At 44.4% G+C, this 15,968-nt stretch overlaps 1 protein-coding gene across 1 annotated transcript in view; it reads left to right on the forward strand.

Annotated features, from left to right (window-relative positions):
* Nucleotides 1-15,178, forward strand: part of fam131c (family with sequence similarity 131 member C) — a 21,217-nt gene extending 6,039 nt beyond the window's left edge. The window contains exons 2-6 of the mRNA XM_063207641.1: nucleotides 4,193-4,263; nucleotides 6,684-6,774; nucleotides 11,760-11,981; nucleotides 12,819-12,920; nucleotides 14,513-15,178. Of these exons, the coding sequence (XP_063063711.1) occupies nucleotides 4,193-4,263; nucleotides 6,684-6,774; nucleotides 11,760-11,981; nucleotides 12,819-12,920; nucleotides 14,513-14,793 (767 nt within the window). The 3' untranslated portion in view covers nucleotides 14,794-15,178. The remainder of the gene's footprint in view (nucleotides 1-4,192; nucleotides 4,264-6,683; nucleotides 6,775-11,759; nucleotides 11,982-12,818; nucleotides 12,921-14,512) is intronic.
* The last annotated feature ends 790 nt before the right edge of the window (nucleotides 15,179-15,968 follow it).

Below are 15,968 nucleotides of genomic sequence, written 5' to 3' on the forward strand. Positions count from 1 at the left end.
GATTAACAAAACAATCTGGATGTATCTGGTCTCCCTCTTCTTTAGAAAACTGCCTCTCGTCAGCAAGGTTTGTGGGATGTCTGGAGTGCATAGCTTTCTTGACTTCATGCCATATAATCTCATTTGTTTTTTTGTCAGGGCTTTGACTGGGCTATTCCAGAATGTGTATTTCATTATTATGAAGCCAGTCTAAAGTCGATTTGCTTCTAAAGTATGGGTTGTTGTCATGTTTTAGCACCCATCCTCTTGTGTGCTTCAACTGTGTGACAGACTACCTCACTTTTTTCTGTAAAATATCTCGATAAACTTCTGAGTTCATTGTTCCACTGAAAACAACAAACTGAAAAGGGCCTGAGGCACCAAGGTAGCCGCATATAATGATGCTCCCGCTACCATACTCAAAGGTGGAAATTATGTTTTGGTGAAGGTGTGGTTCTCCAGTTCTCCTCCAAACATGACATTTTGTGTTCCCCTGAACAATTCAACTTTGGTTTCAACGCTGGTCTACAGAATATTTTGCAGTAATTCTATGAAGCATATAAATGTTTTTTTCGCAAACCTCAAAGGTGCAGCAATATTTTTTTTGAAAGAAACCGCATTCATTTCAGACTGGCAGAATGAATCCCATTTTTAGATATTCTTGGTTACATCTCTTCTGACTATGGTGGCGGGAGCATCATTATATGCGGCTACCTTGCTGCCTCAGGCCCTTGACAGTTTGCTATTATCAGTGGAACAATGAACTATTGTGATATTTTACAGAAAAAACGTGAGGAAGTCTGTCACACAGTTGAAGCACACAAGAGTATGGGTGCTGAAATGTGACAACAACCTATTCTTCAGAAGCAAATCGACTTTAGAATGACTTCATAATAATGAAATACACATTCTGGAATAGCCCAGTCAAAGCCCTGACAAAAAAACAATTGAGATTATATGGCATGATGTCAAGAAAGCTATGCACTCCAGACATCCCACAAACCTTGCTGACGAGAGGCAGTTCTCTAAAGAATAGGGAGACAAGATACAAACAGATTGTTTTGTTAATCTGATCTGCAACTACAGGACAAGTCTGGTTGATGATATTGCAACTAACTGAGGGTTAAAACCTACTTAATGCAAGGGTGTACTTACTTATGCCTTGCTCTCTTGTGAATGTTATGGCCTTATGGCCAATAAAAATATGATAACATGTAAATGTTTGGGTGGAATTAATTAAAGCAGACTCTGATTGTTCCTTCTTGAGATTTCCGGGAAGATCAGACCATGTTTTATGATCAATTTTGACAGAAATGTAGGACATTTCAAAGGGTGTACAAACTTTTTCCTGGGACTGTATGTGTGTCTATGAACTTGCCTGTTTGTGTATGTGGACTTGACTGGACAGTGGGGCACCCAGCTAGTAAGTGGGTCAGAGGGTCCAGTGAAGGGTGTCCTTTACGCTCTATTAACACAGGCAGTACACAGGGGTCAAAGCACACACACACACACACACACACACACACACACACACACACACACACACACACACACACACACACACACACACACACACACACACACACACACACACACACACACACACACACACACACACACACACACAGACACACACACACACACACACACACACTCTCTCAGGCGGGGGTCAAGGCTGATCCATAATGCATGGAGGAAGACAAGACACAGATGAGTCCCTGGACGGACAGATGAGGAGCGCCGGGTTTTGGTTGGATAAGCTCAAGGCCAGATGTCTACAGTCTACATGATGACAGTGTGTGTGTGTGTGTGTGTGTGTGTGTGTGTGTGTGTGTGTGTGTGTGTGTGTGTGTGTGTGTGTGTGTGTGTGTGTGGCTGGGTGTGGGTGTGTGTGTGGATGTGGGTGTGTGTGTGTGTTTGTGTGTCTCTGTGTTTGACCGCTGACGAGATGAGAAGATGAAGGATCGGTCTTAGGCAACAGATTAGCTTTCTCAGGGGTCTGCAGGGCCACACACACACACACACACACACACACACACACACACACACACACACACACACACACACACACACACACACACACACACACACACACACACACACACACACACACACACACACACACACACAGTCTCGTATCCTCACTTGGGGGATTCCCCTGGGGAGGTGCTGTCAAGACAATTGCGCGTTTCCATGGGAACTGTCATACGCAACAGATGGGATAGCCAATCCCATCCATCCATGCCATTCCGCTGAATATGGATGTGAACCCCTTTGCCTCTGATAGTGACGAAGACATGCAGATGAGACCGTGGTGGCTGTGATGTAGCAATCAGGGCCGCTGACAGCTTTGGCTGGGCCCGGGGCAGAGACATGAAAGGGCCCCCAACCCAATACATACAATGTAGTGAGGATCCAATTCTGGACTCTCTCTCTCCCTGGGCCCGGGACAAGTGTCCCCTTTGTTAAGTTCTAAATAGTCATTATGACAGGGACAATTGCATTTTTCATGCAGAAAATGTATTTTGAATGTTCAGAAATAGATATTTATAGCTGCAAAACATACTTACTTTGGTCATACTAGCATTCGTTGGTAACACTTTAGAATAATGGATGCAAAAAAGCATTATAAAGACTTAATAAATAATTAACTATTGATGAACAAAACATTAACAAACGTTTGTAAATGACTAGGAAATGTAAACAAATGCTTGTAAATGACTAGGAAATGCTATGTTAATATTTTATATTTATCAAACATTTACAAGTTGCTTGTAAATGAATAAAATACTCTGTTATAAGGTGTGTAAAATCTTGCAGATATCATTTGTAGATATTTTATAAAGCATTAATAAAGCTTAGTTAATAATAAAAACATTTGTTAATGTTTTATTCATCATTAGTTAATTATTTACTGAGTCTTTACTAAGGAACATTATTATAAAGTGTTACCCATTCGTTTATTATTTAATAAATATTCATGGAAAGATCAAATCTGGCATTAGGCAGCAAAGCTTCCATGAGCAGCAGTAGTTGCCATGCCTACTCTGGCCACCATCCTACACAGTGCACCTTGTTTCTGTCCTGCGAGCTGGACCAAGGCAGAAGCAGTTTCAGAATTTCTTGCTCCCTCTGTTTTATTGTGAATTCTGTGGTGGTTAGGATCGATGGACACTTCCTCATATGTATGTGCTGCTGGTACTTATGCAGGACACAGACACACTGGCATCCTTTGATCAATGTACACATTTACTGTGCAGTGATCTAACTGTGCCATGTTCTCACTGTGCCATTTCCTAACTGTGCAGTGCCTTCTGACTCATACGGTGCATGGCATAAACATGCTCACAATTTCCACATTTATGCACCTGTGCATTGTTTTGTGTGTAGTGATCTAACTGTCCAGCGTTCAAACTGTTCAACTTCCTAACTTTTAAAATTAACAGTGAATCATCATTCTACTCCCTTTTGCAGACTCGAGTTTGCATTCAAAATGTTTGTTCTTTTATTTATAATAGGCCTACATTAATACTGTTCACCTTCACACACACACACACACACACATACACACACACATCATCACACACTTCCACACTCGTAAATGCACCCAAAAAACAAAGGCAATCACACATGCACGCATGAATAATGTAATATTTTCTATCACTCGACCAAAAGAAAACACAGCAGCGTAGGCAACAGGAGAACTTAATGGCTGATTGGGCTGTCGAGCAACTTGTTGTGACGGAGGGACCGCTGCCCATCAGGGCAGTGGGTTCATTTGCCAAACCCATCATGCATAACATAACAATACAAGGAAGAAAGAGATCACACTCCTGTAAGCTGAGTGCAGCTCACACACAAAGCACACAGACACACTTCACATGCACATATGCTCATATACACACACACACACACACACACACACACTCACACACACACACACACACACACGCACGCACAACACACGCGCGCGCGCACACACGCACACACACACACACAAAAACAAACACAACCATTCAGTAGACACTGACGCACCAGTGATATTCCACACTAACCAGTTCTCTCTCTCCCTCTCTCTCTCTCCCTCTCTCTCTCTCTCTCTCTTCCTCTCTCTCTCTCTCTCTCTCTCTCTCTCTCTCTCTCTCTCTCTCTCTCTCTCTCTCTCTCTCTCTCTCTCTCTCTCTCTCTCTCTCTCTCTGTTCCCTGTCTGCAGAGCTCCAGGGTGGCCAGCTGTATCCCATGGGAGAGCTGCAGTCCTGTTCGGAAGGCCAGCCCATTAACAAGGTACAGTATGCTTAGCCTTAGGGACTACTGTAGGAGCCTCAACGCCCATCACCTTCCTCTTCTTCTCTCTTCACATGAAGGGAGACTAAGAAGAAAACACATCAGTGTCTGACACACACAAACGTATGCACGCATGCACATATGCAAACACACACACACACACACACACACACACACACACACACACACACACACACACACACACACACACACACACACACATTTACAACCACGCACACACAGACACACACACACACACACACACACACACACACACACACACACACACACACACACACACACACACACACACACACATATATATATACACACCAGGGCTTGACATTAACTTTTTCGCTTGCTGGCCATTGTGGCTAGTGGTTTTCCCGAGTCACTAGCCATCCAGCTTTTCCACTAGCCACAATTGTTTTTTTTTTTGTCATGACGCTGTACATCTAACCACAGAAGTATGGAATATGGAAATATGGAGATACAACAAACAAATAGAAACTGAGCTTTTTCTTGAACTTATATACAAACAGCTGATACACAAGGGGCAAAGTGCAGAATATACGCTATTCTGATATGTCATACCATAGAATAAGCTACCTGCCAAATTGGCTAGTGACACTGAAATTGTTACCAGCCACAGCCAAGTTTTACCAGCATTTGGCCGGTTGGCAGGTGCCAGTGTCAAGCCCTGATACACACAAACACATATCCATTGACCACCTTCTCAATAGCATGTTTGAATGCCCCCCACGTATGCACGCACACACACACACACACACACACACACACACACACACACACACACACAACACACACACACAAACACACACACACACACACACACACACACACACACACACACACACACACACACACACACACACACACACACACACACACACACACACACACACACATCACAAACCCATATCCATTCACCACCTACTGAGTGGCATGTTTGAATGGGTCCTACCCCCCTCCCCCCGACCTCCACCCCTCTCCTCCCCTGACCTGGCCACTTCACTTGTGTGTCGTCCTCCTCAATCGTTATTCCCTGGGAGTACAGACTGCCGAGGTGGGAAGTTGGTGTCGCCACAATCAATAGTGCAATCACTCTCCCCAGTGTCTGCAAGCTCTATAAATGAATCTTGCCATCCTAATTATCGCCCTCATCATTCACTCACAGTTAGTGTGGTGCACTCTGTGCATGGAGTGGAGAGAGGGAGGGAGAGAGAGATAGAGAGTGAGAGTGAGAGTGAGAGTGAGAGTGAGAGAGAGGGAGACCTGGGAGAGTGAAGGGAGGGGAGGTTGAGTGGACAGAAAGTCGCATGGAATGAATAAAGGAAAGAGGGAGACATACCAAATTCTCAACACTTCTTGAAATCACACACCATCAGAGAGAGAGAGAGAGAGAGAGAGAGAGAGAGAGAGAGAGAGAGAGAGAGAGAGAGAGAGAGAGAGAGAGAGAGAGAGAGAGAGAGAGAGAGAGAGAGAGTGAGATAGTAGTAAGTCACATGTGTGAACTTCGTGCTCCGTGCCTGCCAAACAGCGTTCACCAGACTTAAACACTGACAGGAACTATCTTCCAGATGTATTCTTAAACCCCCTGAACTCAAAAACCTCCTCAAAACTCCAATCTGATGACCAATGGGCAGTCATGGGTAAGTGGTTAGGGCGTCAGACTTGTAGCCCAAAGGTTGCTGGTTTGACGCCTGACCCGCCAGGTTAGTAATGGGAGTAATTAACCAGTGCTCTCCCCCATCCTCCTCCATGACTGAAGTACCCTGAGCATGGTACCGACCCGCAGCACTGCTCCCTTGGGGCCATTTGTGCAGTGAACACTTGTGTGCTGTGGAGTGCTGTGTCACAATGACAATAGGAGTTGGAGTTTGGAGTTTCCCAGGTGGCCTTTCTTTCAATTTGTGCCACTCGGGGGGAAAAAAAATGAACAAAACATCCTTCACAACATTTCTCTCCCCTAGCCATGGGATACGGGAGTAGAGTAGCCTCTAATGTTCCCGTAATTTGGTGCTGTCACAATCTTGTAGCTGTAGCCTGGGATGCCAATGAGGACAACAATCGGATCAGTTCTACCGGGCCCAAGCAGAGGAGGGGGACCCAGAATGATGTCCTCATTACATTCTATGTATTGGGTGGGGGAGATTCCTCTCAGATGACTTTATCTCGGGCCCATCCAAAGCTATCTGTGGCCCAGTCTGTAGCTGTGCTTGACGAATGCTGTGATCTTTTTTTGTATAGAGAGACACCCCCCTGCAACAACAAAGCACTTAATAACGTGTTAGAGGCAGCTGCTCTAAAAGCTGCCATAACCTTTGAGATGAGTATCATTGTCCTGCTATGTATGAAATCGCATTATCGGTCTGTCTGCTCCGCTCTACTCTACACAGGGTATTCATCAGCCGTACAATGGAGGCTTTGCTGACAAGAAGAACGGCAGTGGTTATAACATCGGAGAGCTGGCCACGTCTTCTCTTCAGGGTAAGATAGAGAGAGTGAGAGAGAGAGAGAGAGAGAGAGAGAGAGAGAGAGAGAGAGAGAGAGAGAGAGAGAGGAGAGAGAGAGAGAGAGAGAGAGAGAGAGAGAGAGAGAGAGAGAGAGAGAGAGAGAGAGAGAGAGAAAACAGAGATAGAGAGAGTGGAGCCAGTGATTGAGAGAAATGAATGTGTGTCGCAATTGGTGTTGTTGTTGATAGTAGCTTTTTAGTTTGTGTTGGGCTTTTTTTTCAATTGAAGTCATGCATGTTCTGTCGATATAGGCTGTTTGGTCAAGATGAGTTAGGCTTTTATCATATCCTAAACCCAACTCTGCTCTACGGGTAGCTCATATCGACACAGCAGGGGTCAGAGGGAGAAGCCAGTCTGTCTCCATGGGAGACTGCTAATGCAGTTTTACTCTCACTGCTGTGCATGCCGGTCAGGGATGGACTCAAACATTTACACACACACACACACACACACACACACACACACACACACACACACACACACACACACACACACACACACACACACACACACACACACACACACACACACACACACACACACACACACACACACACACACACATGGGGGGCGTGCATACAGTATGCACACACACTTGCACACATACACACATCACACATGGACACATCACACACACAGACACACAGGTAAACATCACACAGACACACGGGTAAACATCACACACATGTACACACATACACATGCCATTTGAAAGCACAAATTTCACATACACACATAGGTGTACACACACACACACACACACACACACACACTCACACACACACACACACACACACACACACACACACACACACACACACACACACACACACACACACACACACACACACACACACACACACACACACACACACACACACACACACACACACCACAGAGACGAGGCATGCGTGGAACTCTGCAGGGTAATTCTAGGATTTTTAATAATATGGTTCAGGGTGGTCCAAACATCAAATTGAGGGTTGATAGAATGTGTGTGTGTGTGTGTGTGTGTGTGTGTGTGTGTGTGTGTGTGTGTGTGTGTGTGTGTGTGTGTGTGTGTGTGTGTGTGTGTGTGTGTGTGTGTGTGTGTGTGTGTGTGTGTGTGTCTGTGTCTCTGTCTGTGTGTGTGTGTGTGTGTGTCCGTCCAACAGTTTTATCCCCCTGACAAATCAGAAACTCACTGCCACACTCACACATGGCTACAGTAGTACTTATATGAAAAAGTCACATAAATACGGACAAATTACTACAGTATAGATGTAGATGTAGATGTATAGATGTATTATGTAGGGTGCATTCAGGTAAATTGGGCCACTTTTCTGCAAATTCAGAAAGACTGATGAAAACTGAGGAAGAACATCAATACATTACCCAAACCTAAGTTTGATTGCGTAAAGTGATTCATAATCTTCCATTCCATAACAAAAAACAAGATGGTTAATGTAACAATTATAAGTTTTTACAAGTTTTAGTGACAGGTGTGTCATCCTGGATGGGGAAAAATGCATTCAGGTAAAATGGGCCACCTATTCTGGCAAAATGGACCACCTATTCATTCCAATGGTAAAACTAAGAATTGCACTAAAGAAAAAACAAAATTAGTGATGATTTTAATATTCCTCCATTTTTTTTAGTTTTCAACACATCTGTTTCCAAAAAGATATCACAACTTCATTAAAAGAGCTCCCCTGACACCTCCATCTTCAATAATAGTCACATTGTTTTTGTAGAAAATATGAATGGTAATCCCATAGAAAAAACAGCCCAAATTACCTGAAATGGGCGGCCCACTTTACCTTAACATGTTCAGCCAAAATGGGTCGATGTTTTTTTTTTTTGACATTTTTAGGTATTTAAAGTTCACAATGTTGCCACAACTATGTTTTTCCAGATTAAAGGCACAAATTCAAACCTAAAAACATATCCGTTTTTCCAGTTTTTATCAAATCTGAAAACAGTATCATCCTTATTTTATCTAGACGATTTCTTATTGTGGCAAGACTGATAATTCACTTTCTTCTGTCACTCTCCATATGAGGGTTCCCCCTGCCCATCAAAAAGGTGTTATGCAATTCGAATGACTTTAAACAGATAGAGTAGTAATGTTACAACAATTTCAGTACATTTGTGGTGGTTGGTCTGTAGAATTAAAAGAAATGAGACACCCAATGCTTATCCAGCCCAATTTAGCTGATGGTCCATTTTACCTGAACGCACCCTACATGTAGACTATCACACACTCACCTATACATACAGTACCGTACACACTGTACTTACACATACACCCAAAGTACCTGATATATACTCATAAATTAACTTTTTAATCACTATCCATACCATTTTGCCATTTGGTGGTGTTAATTTACAGCCCTGATACGACTACCCTTCACACAGTATAAAATTATACTGTAGGCTATGTACTGTATATCGATGTTAGCACAAACATAGTAAACATGTGCTTTCTTTGTATATGCCCTAACCTCCAGCAAGTCCACAACAACTGTTTAATCCCCAATTACTGTGCAGATGCCCTTTCTCTGTTTTTGTGTTTTGCTCATCCTTTATTCATTTTTTGGCACTTTGCCCTTTCTCAGATGTTTACCTGCATGCATCCTCTATTTCCGCCTGCATCCTCCAGTCACTCTCCTCTTTTTCTTTTTCTCTCCTCTCCTCCTCCAGGAACATAATTACAGAGATGAAAAATGTGTTTTGGGGCTTTTTTGAACTTTTTTTTCAGTGAAAGCTCTTTTCTAATCCTGACAGTTTAATTAAAAAAGTCAATCAGACTCCAATGCATACATTACCGCAAGGAGGCAGGGTCAGATACATGACTCAAGGTTTAATATGGAGCCGTGTGTGTGTGTGTGTGTGTGTGCGTGCGTGTGTGCGTGAGTGTGTGCGTGCGACCCGTGCGTGTGTGTGTCTGTGGGTAGCTCCTTGAGGATGCTGGAACAGAGTTGATCAGTAGGCAGTGACTCGTCTAACGTGCGCGTGTGTGTGTGTGTGTGTGTGTGTGTGTGTGTGTGTGTGTGTGTGTGTGTTCGTTCAAGTACTGTGTGTTGATAATCAGAGGCAGTGACCGTTCTCATGTGTGTTTGTGTGTGTGTGTGTGTGTGTGTGTGTGTGTGTGCGTGTGTCTGTGAGTGCGGGTGTGTGTTGATCATCAGAGGCAGTGACCGCACTAACGAGAAACTGACCTCAGCTGTCAGGATTTGAAGAACGAGCTGATCGTCATTACGATAAGAACCCAAAATGAATTAAGCCGCCCCGGCCCCCAGCGTTCACGCTTTAATGGATGTTGAGTGTTTACAGTAAAAAAAACTGTGTTGATTCAACACTTAGAAAGTACTCTTGGACCAAATACACTCTAGAAGATGTTAAATTGACTCTCTAAGAGTCAGAAATTACACTGTATTGTATTCTTCACTGTGGTGTGTGTGTGTGTGTGTGTGTGTATGTGTGTGTGTGTGTGTGTGTGTGTGTGTGTGTGTGTGTGTGTGTGTGTGTGTGTGTGTGTGTGTGTGTATTTATCATTTCGTCAATAGGCTACGGGCATTTCTTGGGGATGACGTCAGTTCAGCTGCTCAGTGGCTTATCTATTCATCCAAGTCTCGGGTAGCCAGACAGCATTGTGTACATTTTCTAGACCATGACAGGAGTTAGTTGGGGTTTTTAAGATTTAATGCTCGCTCGCTACGTAGGGTAATGCAAGACGTTTCAAAACTCAATTTCATCCAAATCTGTCTTATACTTTTTTTTGACCGAACACTAGGCAGTTGAGGCCAGGCAATTTAATTTGCCTCAGCAACGGTATCCAACACAAACAAACGCAGAAATACAATTATACAACCGATAAAGAAAAAATAAACGAGAAAAGAAAAATGACTTCCTCAGACTGCGAAGAGTAATGAATAACCACAAGTGGACACAGGTCACTGAGCATTCACGGCATGCTGTAGAGTCTAGTACCACCTGTCAGGCAGTACTTCCAGACTGGACCTTTTTCTGCCGAATTGGGCTGTTTAGGATGACCATCTGAGGTTAAAAGAAAATATTGGACAGGTTTTTCCTGTACATTATACATCCATAGAAATCAATAGAACTATAGCCATAGAAACTGGGCAGGTTTTGTGCCTCCATGCGGTGTTTGAGCATTTTTTTGGAATGGAAACCCTCAGTCTCATCTGGCAACCTTGCTGCCAGGAGGTAAAGCTCTTCTCCTGGGCAGGGAGCAAATGACTCGTTTAAAGTCAAGGCGTGCATGGCAAGACATGACAAGGCAAGGCAAGACGAGGTGCGTGGGTGGGCTGCCCTCTACTTCTGCCTGTCTGTGACCTATACGCACAGTAATTAACCCTGTGTGGCATCAGGTAACTCAGAAGCACTCCTGAGCAGAGGGGGACAAAGGGGTCAGTTGTACAGGGCCCAGAGACAGAGGGCCCTCATTACATTAAATGGATTAGGTGGGAGGTTATTTCTGATGACTTTGTCCTGGGCCTGGCCAAAGCTGTCAACAGCCTGGCTCCTGAGTACAAATGGACTAGACAGTATTGTAAGCGATGGGAAATGGCTGTGTGACCGAGCAAACACGCCTGGCTGCTCTCCTCGAAAGGTTTTATTTCTTTTCAGACAATTGACATTTAAGTATCTTGACCTGAATGTGGGTCTTGGTTTTGTAACCTTGCTAAACCCCGTTGCTGCGGTTACCAGCAGTCTCTTCTGCTATGTTCTTTTCTCATCTGTTTTGTTTCCGTTATCATTTTCTTTCTTTCTTTCTTTCTTTCTTTCTTTCTTTCTTTCTTTCTTTCTTTCTTTCTTTCTTTCTTTCTTTCTTTCTTTCTTTCTTTCTTTCTTTCTTTCCTTCTTTCTTTCATTCTTTCCTTCTTTCTTTCTTCTCCTCTCTCTCTCCCTCTCTCTCTCTCTCACATCATCCTTGTTTCCCTCGTCTGCCCTCAGGCCTGGTGGCCACCATCAAGGAGCACATCACCAAGCCCACGGCGATGGCCCAGGGCCGCGTGGCGCACCTGATCGAGTGGAAGGGCTGGGGGGGTGACCGAGGCGGCGGGGACAGCTGGTGCGGCTGGAACCAGCCTGGAGGGGTGGGGGCCGCCCTTCACGAGGACCAGCAGCTCTACTCTCACCTCACGGATGAGATCAAGGAAGCTCGCTTTGCCGCAGGTATAGGAAAGAAAGACGACACTTAGCTTTTGTGTTGTGTTGCTAATTGAGGCTAAAAAATATTATATATTTTGCTTATACATTTTTTAGATCTCTATATTTAAAGCAAGGAAAGCTCCCGCACACTGTTGACATTTGCATGGTCTACTGCGATGTTTCGGTCTACGGACCTTCTTCAAGCAATTCAACCTTTGCTTTAACGTTGGTGACCCAGGGGTTCCACTCCTACACACCTGATCAAAGGAGGTGTGCAAGAACTCTTCACTTACTAAAGATATCTAATTATCCATACATACTACATACTTTATACTGTATTATACTGATATTTAAAGGCTAAAGTAATTACAAGATTTGCTTTTCAAACTGTGCTTTCTTATATAAGGAATGTTGATACAGGGCATAGCTGCATGTGCTTAACTATGGGGAGAGGATTGAAAACAAACTATGTTTACCATACATGAGGCAATGCCATGAAGAGAAAATGTCCAAGTTGAGTTAAATGCCTAAGTTAAAGCTTGCATGAGAATGATTTGTTGAGTAGCTTTGGAAAATATTTCCGTTCCAACTAAACATTATTTCATTACATGAAAGTGAAAGCCACACAATGGGTAACATATTTTGACCCTCTTCTCCTCATAATTCAGACTTTCATTTGGCCGCTTGAGGCTGAAACCTGACACAAACAGCAAGGGGTTCTGTTGTGTGTTCTAATATGTATTCCGCTTTCATGTCAAAAAAGCGCACACATGAGAAAGAAAAGAACATGCAGCTTACTGCTAAGCCCTTTTCTGTGAAGCGTGTTGTGTTGTTTTGATGCCTGGTTGTCTCCCTCCACAGGGGTGGCTGAACAGTTTGCGCTGGCCGAGGCTGCCATGAACGTCTGGTCTCCCCACGTCATCTCAGATCAGCCGTCGACGGCCGAGACCGTCGCGCTGCATGGTACGCATGCACGGCACGTCCTGTTCTGAGAACAGTGACAACAGTGACTCAGAGAACGGCAAAAAGAGATACACATGCACTGTCATGCACACACAGGCGCGCGATCGCATGAATGCATGCACGCACAAACACAGTCTCAAAACGCACAATTTGCTCTCTGGTGCGAAAAAAAACACACAAATGTATGCTCTGTCACACACACACACACACACACAAACACACACACACACACACACACACACACACACACACACACACACACACACACACACACACACACACACACACACACACACACACACACACACAGTTCGTTCGCTGTCTGGTGTAAATAACACAAGCTGTTGTCAGCTCATGTGGCGCTGGGTTGTGGGACTGCCCGCGGTGAGGATCTCTCCAGCCTTGTCGCCAGTGGCTCTCGGCCTCGCATAATCATCTCATTGCGAAACAACCTCCTCCCCTGTGGGCCAATTACATGTCATAATAAAATGCTAACCGGAGAGAGGGGCCTGTGTGTGTGTGTGTGTGTGTGTGTGTCTGTGTGTGTGTGTGTGTCCAGAACGTCCTGTCATGTGGCGTATGAATTCAAAGTATGTGCTGGAACAAAGACAGCATGTCCCATATCAATTGTTGAATTCATTTGGCTAGTTAGCCCAATGAACGGCGCATAGTGAAACCTTTGGAGACTATAAAGAAAATGTTGATATTAATTATTTTGCAAATGGTTTAACAGGCAATTAGTGAAAGAGCAAAGAGTGACCATAGGTCCCAGATGTTTACTACATGTTTAATTAAAGGGATATTCAATGTAAAATGAAAACGGCCAAGCTAAAAGGTCATGCTGAGTTTGCATGTATAGGGAGGATCGATCCTGAGATAGCCTGGTGCAATTGACCTTTAAATCAACGTTTTATGGACCCCCCCCCCACCCCAACATTGGGCTTTATACTTTTTCTCGTCAAGATAAATAATTTTCCTGATGAAGTTCCTGATTATTTGAAAATGTTTTCAATTTGATGGAATTATTCCACGGTTTGGGGGATGCAGACAGAGATGGACTTTACATTAGGTAAACCTAGGCAAGTCTGCCATCCATAGGGGCCCCCAACTGTCACACCAGTCGTGGTAAACACACAAAAAAAGTAGTCCTGATCTAAATTTGTCCGTATATGCAAGATATATATGAGACAAAACATTAAAATAGCACCCTCGCTTCTTCCATGCCAATTGGTATTTAAAGAATGACTTGTGACCATATATATTTCACCTAGGGCCCCAAAATGGCTAGATCCGCCCCCGGATGCACGCCCCTTTATCTTTATTGTCTGTATGCTATACTATTTAAGTTGCATCGAGATTCACGAAGGGAACATGTACAACTCAGTGCTGTCGAAATGTACTTATTTGTCGAAATTAGTAGCCTCTTACAGTAACATAGCCGAAGCCCCAAACATTACCCTATCCCCTTACACAAGAAGTTTGTTGCTAAGCTCGATGGGTACCTCATTTCAACTGGACACTGGCTCATATCAAGTTATCCAGTTCAAGGTAGGGTATTTATTGAGTTTCTTTTGTGCATTGCCTTTTCTTAGGTGCGGAGGGACTGTATCTGTCCCAGTTCCTGCTTGATGGTGGCAGTGTGGGGGTACCCCAGCACCTCTACAGTGTGCATGTGGAGCCCAGTCCAGATGCCCAGTCCCTGATGCTCCAGCTCCCCAACCCTCGTACCCAGTCCTCCTCTCCTGGCTCCCCTCGCCAACAGGAGACTCAGCCCCCCTCCCGAGGTTCCCGAGACCTGAGGACCCCGCAGACAGACGACGCCGTACACGCAGACAGCGCCTCCCTGTCCGAGGATGAGGTTTTCTACAACTAGGAACCGGACCTGGAAACGAGAGAAAGCTTGTCACTGCGCAGTTGCAGTACGTCCGGTTGAGAGGACCAAAGACTTTTTTGGACCGAGGTGGTTGACAGGAGTAGGGGATGGTGTGTTTCCTCATTGATCTCTGAGGTGGCTTACATGGCTTTGAGGCTATATACACCATCAGGTCAGTGTGTCCAGTGACCAAGAATGGGTGACGAAATGCGAAAGGCATTCATTTTGTCCGTGTGTGCCAAACCGCTTTCTGAATAACGTCCTTGGCAATGTTTTTTGTACATCGCTGTTCTAACTTCTGTTAAATCCATATTCACGATGGGACTCTGAATGTCTTTTTTTACTGATTCTATGACAGGATGGAAAATACTGGTAAAAACATATCTGTGGAAGTGTAGTATTGAAATAAACACTAAATGTATTCATGTACCCCCTCATTGTACGGTTATTGTAACGTTCGAGTGTATGTAGTTAAGGAACAGAAAACCAACATGCAGGACAAACAACAGCTTTGTCTGAGCCGCCGGGAAAAAGTAATCTGAAAGGCCCCCCGATGCATTACACACAATTCAATAGGGACTCAATTCTGGGTCTCACCGCTCCCTGGGCCCAGGACAACTGCCCCCTTTGTGGCAGCTTCCCTGCCAACAGTGACGTGAGACTTGACACTGTGGAGAGGCCCAGGTGTTACTGAGGTCCTCCAGTTTGTTATCCCTCGAAGCCAGACAGCTCTCAGGCAGCCACCACTTCGTCCGTCTCTCGATATTCACCGGCATTCTCAAAAGAGCAGAGCTATCTTGCTGAAAAGAGGCAGCTGCGAAAGTAGCCGTTTAGGCCATGAAAAGGGTTTGTCGGCTGTCTGCTTCCCTTCAATGGGGTCCAATCACACACACACACACACACACACACACACAAACACACACACAGACACACACACACACACACACACACACACACACACACACACACACACACACACACACACACACACACACACACACACACACACACACACACACACACACACACTCACACACACACACACACACACACACACAAGGATGTTAGACGAGGCTGCTATTCTTCGGCTTTGAGTTGAGGCTCATGTAGTGTGGCAGAATAGAAACGCTTTCAAACTCTCATTCAAATGTAAAGAAAGAAAGGTATGATGATAA

This window comes from Engraulis encrasicolus, chromosome 10 (assembly GCF_034702125.1).
Source record: "Engraulis encrasicolus isolate BLACKSEA-1 chromosome 10, IST_EnEncr_1.0, whole genome shotgun sequence".
Taxonomy (NCBI): Eukaryota; Metazoa; Chordata; class Actinopteri; order Clupeiformes; family Engraulidae; genus Engraulis; species Engraulis encrasicolus.